Source organism: Trachinotus anak, unplaced genomic scaffold (assembly GCF_046630095.1).
Source record: "Trachinotus anak isolate AG129_WGS33_773 ecotype Australia unplaced genomic scaffold, CSIRO_AGI_Tana_v1 ptg000032l, whole genome shotgun sequence".
NCBI classification, from domain to species: domain Eukaryota; kingdom Metazoa; phylum Chordata; class Actinopteri; order Carangiformes; family Carangidae; genus Trachinotus; species Trachinotus anak.
In genome coordinates this window covers 20,616,247-20,625,000 of record NW_027273883.1, presented here as the reverse complement: position 1 = coordinate 20,625,000, position 8,754 = coordinate 20,616,247, and the positions used below count along the sequence as shown (strand labels likewise).

At 37.8% G+C, this 8,754-nt stretch overlaps 1 protein-coding gene across 3 annotated transcripts in view; it reads left to right on the top strand.

The window, feature by feature from the left end:
* ncam3 (neural cell adhesion molecule 3) overlaps positions 1 to 5,011 on the top strand; it is a 10,916-nt gene extending 5,905 nt beyond the window's left edge. For 2 of the 3 annotated variants that reach the window (XM_071469872.1, XM_071469873.1), the window contains 9 exons: positions 53 to 186; positions 503 to 638; positions 784 to 951; positions 1,141 to 1,261; positions 1,764 to 1,893; positions 1,979 to 2,147; positions 2,333 to 2,522; positions 2,682 to 2,798; positions 3,571 to 5,011. In XM_071469872.1, the coding sequence (XP_071325973.1) occupies positions 53 to 186; positions 503 to 638; positions 784 to 951; positions 1,141 to 1,261; positions 1,764 to 1,893; positions 1,979 to 2,147; positions 2,333 to 2,522; positions 2,682 to 2,798; positions 3,571 to 3,613 (1,208 nt within the window). In that variant the 3' untranslated portion in view covers positions 3,614 to 5,011. The remainder of the gene's footprint in view (positions 1 to 52; positions 187 to 502; positions 639 to 783; positions 952 to 1,140; positions 1,262 to 1,763; positions 1,894 to 1,978; positions 2,148 to 2,332; positions 2,523 to 2,681; positions 2,799 to 3,570) is intronic. The other variant, XM_071469874.1, reaches the window with a different exon arrangement.
* Positions 5,012 to 8,754: the final 3,743 nt, after the last annotated feature.

Sequence of the window (8,754 nt, the reverse complement as noted above, 5' to 3'; positions counted from 1 at the left end):
TTTTGTTGAGGTGATTACATTTCATCATTATAATTGAGATGTTGTATTTCAGAGGCCCCAGAGGTATTTGTGTCAGCAGAGCAGCTGAGTGTACCAGTGGGTGAGCAAGTATCTGTGTCCTGTAACATCTCTGGCCATCCTCAGCCTAAGCTGCACTGGCTCAACAAGCACAATGGACAGACACTGGTGAGAGCGTGTGGACATGTAAACACATACACTCGACTACAGACGTTTATCTTCAGGCAGCAAACCTGAAACTGTAAATTCAAAAAGATGCCCCTCTTTGCCATTGATAGCTGATATAATTATGGCTATTATCTATTGCTCAACAAACAACACTCCAGCATTTGCATTTAGAAATAAACGTATGATACAGTAACAATGCTGCTTTTTGCACATGACCAGGAGTCTAGATGTGGACCCTTGTGATAATCTGATAAAAAAGATAAAAAAGCCGTATTTCTAAAATGTGACTTTCCTTTTTTTCCTCTGCCTCTGTCAGGACTCTACTGCTGGTCGCATCCGTGTAAAGGATGGTGTGTTGGTTATAAATGAGATAATGCCCTCTGATGGCGGATTGTATTCCTGCATGGCTGTTAGCATTTCTGGGAATGCATCCAGAGATGTTGCCATCTACAGTAAGAGTTCATATTGAGCTTTGTATTTCAGAAAGAAATATGAGTTAAATGAAGGAAAAATAGCTGTAACCTTCACACAGACATGTTTCTTTGACATTTTCCAACATTTATTTTTCCTTCTTCATTACTCTTCCCTGACCCACAGCCAAGCCCGGTCCACCTCAATACCTGTCAGTCTCACCTGGACCGACCTCAATCCTCTTCTCCCTTAAAACCCCACCCGTTAGTGGAGGAACGCCAATCACAAGTTTTGTTCTGCAGTGGAGGCAAAGTGAAGCAGGACAGTGGAAGGAGGTCACAGTACCTGTTTCAGGTAGATCATTTGTTCTTCATAGAGTCTTTGCAGTTGTGTGTCATGATTCATATATTGATTCATGACACCTGCTTACACCTTAAACTGTATACTCCCTTTACATGTACAGATACATACGTAATAACATTTCATTTTGTACATAAGCTGATTTGTCTTTTTCTGCGTGTATATGCGTTTGTGCTTTTATAGATCCCCTTGTTATCACTTCCCTCAAGCCGTACACACTGTACACAGTGCGTTTGGCTGCCTTGAACGCAGTAGGATTGGGACAGTTCTCTGACAAAAAAAGCGTTCGTTCCCTGGGAATTCGTAAGTGCAAGGCATTATTTCTAAAACATTAGCAACAAACACTGACAGCACACACCAAATCTACAACATGTGTGGTGTATTAACTACATAATTAGTGTGTGTGTTCACATATTTGAACATTTATTCATTTGCATAATTGTATAATTTTGTGCATATATTGATGCATAATATAGAGTACACATTCTGTATCTCCACATCTGTAAATCTGCTATAATAAATGTTTCTTGTTCATCTCTTATGCAACCATCATGATAATATTTCCATGACATCATCATCTGCTGCCTGATGTTCACTGATGCTGTCGATGATGTTGACCATGTAATCTACCATCAACCAGGAGGTAAAGCACATCATGAAATAATAACCTGGCATGCTCAGTCAAGCTGTATGTAGCCCTAGATGAATAAGTATAACTAAGTCAAATGATTGGATGTCCATTATTGTTCCTGACTGTGCAAATCATTGGTCATCAATTCTTTCCCCTCTCCCTGCTTCCTGCCTGTAGGTGAACCTGACAGTCCAGTTTTGTCATCTGATGAGATAAAAGTAGAGGGCAACTCCTTCTCTGTCCCTCTTAAACAGACTGATGATGGTGGATTGCCTCTGCTGCACTTCAACATACGTTACAGACAGGTAAGAGACGCTCAGCCTCTTCCTCTTCATTGATCCTTTTGTTTCCTGACTTTCATCCCCCCTCTCCTCTGCTCTCTTTAACCAGGATACAGAAGGGGCTGAGTGGAAAGAGACGCAGCTGCCCTCCAATGCTGACTCTGTCTCCCTTCCAGACCTGTCTTTTGGGTCAGACTATCAACTGGAAGTCATAGCAGTCAATGCTAATGGTTCCTCTATCCCTGCCACGTTCAACTTCACCATCGCAGACCGGCCTAGTACGTATCCTCCTACTTTCACCACCTCGCACTTTAGCATGTCAGCCAGAAAATGCTCTGAGATGAATTATACAGCAACAATATTTTCTGAAAAATCCACAAAGAAAAATGAGTTGCTTCTCACATTGAAGGTGTTTGCCGTACATTCAGTTTGGTCATCTAGACTTTGTCATCTCTCCTCAAAGTGACCAGCCGCACCATGACCAAAGGCAGCGTGGTTGGCATTGTCATGGTGATCTTCCTGGTGGTGTTCCTGGTGGTAGATGCCACCTGCTGCTACAGAAATCGCTGCGGCCTTCTCATGTCAATTGGTGTAAAACTCTTTGGACAGAAAATCCAAGGCCTCAAAATGCTTGAAGAAGGAACCACTAATGGGTAAGTCGGTGTGACGGTGAAGAGAAACTATTTGGAAAAGTCTTTGAGGGAATGTGTGTTGTGTTTGTGTTTAAGGCCTGTCAATGTGCACAAAGCATTGTGTATATCAGAAGATTATCATCACTGTAATTCAAACCTTGGTGTGTGTTCTGGCTGCAGAGATGTGAACCTAAAGGGTCTATCCACTCCTAGAGGCAGTATGCAACAGGCAGCCACCAAGGAGGGGGGGCAGCTCAAAGAGGTCACCTGCGATAAAGCCCCCCTCACCAAACACGAGTGCGTCCATTCACTCTCTTACAGTTCACAGAAAACCTACATGAATGTACATTGCATTATATACATTACCATTTTAACACCTTTATTTAATGACATGCTGTAAGATGCTTCTTGTCAATCTCTTATCTGAGCCAACTCTCTCCATATTTAGTCACAGGAAAGATAGTAATAAGTAGTAATATGTGCCTAAAATGATTACTTAAAAAAAACAAAACAAAACAAAACAAACAAACAAAAAAGATCTCACTGAAATGAAATACCAAGACTTAAATTGTTCTCACCTAATTGAAAGTGTATGTTCTCACCATGCATACAACCCATAATTAAAACATGTGTAGTATATAGTACAGTACATTAGTCGCAGTTTTATTAGTTGTTCATTTGATTTGGTTTTGTCTTGACATTACTAGGAGAATTAGCCGGAGAGAATTTTCTAGCATTGCCATTTGTTTGGTAAAACAGGTTATAGACTTGTTTTACAATCCTTTAAAACTCTTTTTTGAAAAATTACACCCTCTTGTGCTGCTGAAAAGTAAATGTCAGAATGTGCATCATCCAACCATAACATGCAGCCATAGTGTGTCTGACTGTAGTTTGTTGTCCAAGACTTTCATGGAATCCTACATTTAGTTTCAAGCAAACTACAGATGTTTGTAAGTCACATGGAGATCAAGTCTATAGCAGGTTTTTAAGCTCCCCTTTCAGTATAGTTACACTAAAACTATATGTTTTATTCCAATATCTCACTAATAAATTATTTTTTTTCCCACAGGAAAACACAACCAGACAGAGAGGTGCCCATCACCGACGAGTGAGGCCAGAAACTGGTGAAATGAGATGAGAGTAAAACGTGACAATGTACTGTGCAGACAACAAGAGAAGCTATCAAACACCTGGTCACAACCACTGACTCAGAACACACAGCGATCTCTACATTGGATGTGCCATGGGAAAGGTCAAAAGTACTGACACGCTGTAGGAAACTGACTGATTTTGTCATAGAGGTTTTCAAACCTCTGTGCTTTTGGACTGAGAACAGTAGGTCTGTGATCAGCCTCCCCTGACAGCACTGTCTTCTCCTCAGGCTGACACAGACCACAGGCAGGTGAGGGGGTCATTTTCAACTCTGTCTGCTCTGATGTAGATTAGTTCAAGCTAAACTTAAAAGATAAAAGCTCCTTTACAGGGTAATCTTGATGTCTGTGTTTTGCAGGGTAAAACTGTTGTTGCTATTTAGTTTTCACAACAAATGTTTACCTACTGCATTTTGAATGTTGTATACAGACATAGGGTCTCATTTTATTTTACTATTTCTTTAAACATACCATGATTGTCTTGTGTACAGCAACTTTTTTAACATCCAAAAATGTGTTTGTATTAGTGATGTTTTTTCAGATATTTCTATTGTTATTAACCTTTTATAAACATTGTATTTGGCTGCTCCTCTAATAGTTGTGTAAACATCTAAACTTTTTTTTTGTATTATACCATTTAAAGGGCATTTCATCTTGAACTAAACCTAACTAACCTTAATGTAATTGTTATGCACTGATATTTATTATTTTCGAGCTATACATGAGAGATCCTCATGATGAGAGGCTTTGGATTTAAAGCCATTTTTGTAGCCAGCTTTACTGCCCAGCACTTTTTTGTGAAAGAATTACTTTTCATGGTTGGCAAATAACACTGCCCACTTAGGGGACTTGTAATTAAAAGCTACTTTTATTATGAGAACCTTTTTTAAAGTACCTGTAATAATAGGGGAACATACACCAAACAAAGTAGACTAATGTTGTAAGTTATTTCATTGTTAAAGTCATATTATTTACAGTAATCAAATGTGTGGACGTAAGCCTGCTGCAGCTTTTTTGTTTAGAAGATACTTTAATTACCTGACCTTATCAATAAAGTGTTTTAGTCTTTTGACATTCTTGTAATATTGTGCTGAACACTGTACATGGTTGTACATACAATTGTTGTTAAATCTTTGTGTTTGATAAAACATAGACTGTAAAACAGCTTTCTGTCATTTGTGTTCACCAACCACATGTTTTTAGTAGCATTTAAAAAAATTTTTTTTTTTGTTGTTGTTAGTTTTTTTTATGATTTCCCTGTTTTAACAGCTTGTCTATTTTATATTTGTCAAAGCACTTTGAGCTGCATTCTGTTTATGAAAAGTGCTATTTAAATAAAGATTATTATTATTATCTCCATATCATATGGTAAAATCATGTAGACAGAATGGAAAATATTTATAACTAATAGCTGTACAAGTTCTAAAAAGTCAGAATTACCTATAGCATCTTTTCAGACAGCCATGGAAAGATTAAACTAAGTGCCTTTTTTAAAAAGAATACATCCTGCAGTTGACTAAAAACAACAGAAACAAGACCTGTGAGCTGGCCACTAATTCCACCAAGCACCAAAGGCATACTGACACAACACAACCAGGTCTGAAGAGGGCTCAGACAGGTGGTTTGCTTTTTATGTTTGGGCAGGCTGAAAAGACTGCATTTAAACTTCAGCTGACCAAATCAAATATTTTGATATATATTTTTTGATTATTCTGTTGTGCTGCAGGTCTAGTCCCAAACTTTTTACCCCTTCAAACTAATGTTACATTCAAGCTGAATGCAAGCTCATGTTTCTTCCTCTTTTTTTCCAAAGATGCAGGATTTATGATCACACCCACTGTAACGTCCTTTCACAGGAATGCAGATACAGTGCTTTCACAGTTCATATCATTGTCATGTTCTTTTTTTTTTTTTTTTGAAGGAACGCAAACCTACGACTTCACATTCCTTTTTTTATTTTAGCTCTTATTTAAATCAGATATTGTACTGTATCTTTTTCTCCTTTTTCACATCCCTTCTTGTATCACAGACCCTCTCCCTGCCAACGTTTTGTTACCAAGCTACAGATGTTTGAGGTTTCTTTAGTAGTAGATTTGATATAAATCTACGATCTTTATTAGATAGACAGTGGGACAACAACAGAATCTGAACTTAACAGACAAAACTGTGAAGTTGTGATTTCAAGTGTCTGCGGACTGGCACCAGCAGCTAGGTGAACATAATGAACCAATCAGGTCTCATCCTAAGAACAGCTGTCCTGCTGCTGCTGCTGCGGTATACAGCCGCCTACATGTAAGGTCTGCTAATCATTACGATAGTAGCAGTAAAGATAGTATTGTGATTATATGTTTTGATATACACCACATTCACATGCCAGTCATTCCTGGCACAGTGAGCTCATGTTGGTCTTTTGATGTGTAAGGATTTCCTCAGGAAATAACTGATCCCTGATTCCTTTTTGTACCAAAGCAAAGGTTTTCATGTCTGTATATACAATGGTTTCAGTTGGTTTCTTCCTGTTTAACCAAAAAAAAAAAAAAAAGATAAAATGATTCCTATAAACTGTTCTGTGTCAACTGCTAAATAGCAACGTCAGGCCCAAAAAACAATGAGCAAAAACAGGAATTCAAGGCGTCAACCTGACTGGTTCCAGATGCAATACTGATCAGTGATGACTTTGATAAATGCAACTGACAAATTGTCAGAGACTCACCACCTGAAGGTGTGAAAGGTGGCTGACAGACTGATCGATTTTCCTCCAGCTTAAATAAATGTCAAATGGCCAATCAACCAAAAAAGTTGTGCTCTGTCGGGCACATGCAGAGCAGAGAAACCTTTGTGAACATACTTTGTGCTAAAGAAATAGTCTCTACAAAAACTCTTTTCCATTTGCAGTGTAGAAAATGACACTGTTTCTGGAAAGAGATCTTTCTGGGGAATATTTTTAACTGTTTAATTTTCATGTGATCACCACAAACTGTATTCATTTCACCTCAATAGAATAAGTGTGGAGGCAGATACCATGAAACCTAGAAAAATCAAACCAAAACTATCTACATGGCAAGATACCATCAGATGTAAGCAAGAAAATATGTTTTATTTTTCTATTTCATCTATTCTTTAAATTTAGAGTGAACTAAGTCTTTAAGGATTACAAATGCAGGACACGTTTAAATGTGCATCTCTTACACAATATTTCTTGGTCAGGTTATCTGCATTGTCTATATATAAGTGTTTTGAGGGTCATGAATGTCTTTAGTCTGTGACTAAAAAAATTAAGTGAATATTAATTCTGTCTCTGTGAAAACAGAAATACTGGAGACTGGAGTCCACATCCAACTGAGACTGCACCACTTCAGCAGCTCAGCAAGAGATAAGCTAAGATTCTCTTATAGAGAAAAATGAAATCAGAATTTCAAAAAAATCATGATAGGAGGCACAATGGTGAAACATTTTGGTGTCAAAACAGACAGTTATTGGCCTATATGGTGGCATATGTTCAAAAACACGACACAAACATGTGCTCTTCTTATACAATATATAGTCATGATTAAATTCATCTTTTGAGTTACTAAACTCAGTAACTAAATTGTGTTTTCACTCATTTTAAATATTTTGGAAGGCTGTCCACAAATGGTTTTTGTAAGTTATTTTAGGTTATGTAATTGCCCTGATTGCCCATTTAAACAGTAAGACAAACGGCAGATGGTGACAGTGGACAGTTCTATTTGTATAATTTACACTTAATTTTCACACTGAACTTGAAACATAAATTACTTGATATCCTGCTATGCTGTCACTGGGACCAAATATCATACAACATTTTTTAAGAACTTGGGATTTGGGTTCACTATTGTCAAATCCTTTCACACATGAACAGCCTTGTTTCACTCATCAGGAGCCCTCTTGCTGGTGTTTGTCGTGCCAGGAGCGAGCAGAAGGTTTGTTTTGCGGCAAGGCTGAGTCATAGCTGAGTGAGACTCTCAGTAAAGACTGACTGATAAAGAATGTGGCAATCGAGACTCTGAATGCGCTGTTTGAATATGACTGAACTGCTCACTGAAAAGCAAGATACATAAGGCGGCACTCTGCGGCATTTCCATTTTAAACTGGTTTATAGTCCCTCTTCACAGAACAACTCAGCTCAACTCAGTCCTCCTCAGACCATGCTTGTCTGCTTAAGCTCTTTAATTCATTAAGGAGACCTCTACAATGGACTGTCTGACTGCCTGCCATCTGGAAAAGAGCTGCAGGACATCTGCAACAAAATCAATGCGTTACTGCTTATTAACATTTGTAACTGCAGACCTACTATGGTATAACCATTTATTAACTTACACATATGTAATAATGATGTTGAGAGCTGTTTTTATTACTGTTAAGTTAGGAAGTTCCCATTTCTGTTGTTTGAATAAAAACTCTCTTGTATCTCTGTGCCCTGTTCAACTAAAATGTTTCAGTAATAACACGTTACTATTCAGTAATAATTCAGTAATAAATGTTGGCAAACCATTAATAAGTACTTACTGTTTCACATGTTCTCATAAGTCATTAGGTATGCAGTTTTAAATGTTAGTATTACATTAATAAAGGGTTTGATGAGCCATTCTATAGACGTTGCTGTCATAGATATAGATGTTGATAAATCAATAATACAGGGTTCTGCAGTCAATCAAATCCACATAAAATGTTAATAAGCTGTTTTTAAATGATTTTGCTCCAGGAGGATTTTTCTTCAAACCCAAAAGTCCTTTGTATTAATGGCTTATAACTGATCCATAAAGCATTAGTAAACAATGTATGAAGATTACAGCTAAAAAACCTTATATAGACGGTCTCTTACCAGAAAGTAGTTCCAGCAGTCCCACAAGGTAATAAGAAAATTACCACTTTAATTTTTGATTCTTAAAGTAGGCCCACATCTTACTTGTGTGTTTTCAGATATGCAAGCTTTTGAATGCAACGCTTTTGCCTGTGATTGAGGATTTTTACATTCTGGTTCACTGCTTCAACTTCTACTGAAGTAATGGGCCTGAACTCAGTACCTCTCTCACCACAGAGTGAAACCTGGATGAACCTGGCAGAACCTCGTGTAGTCTATG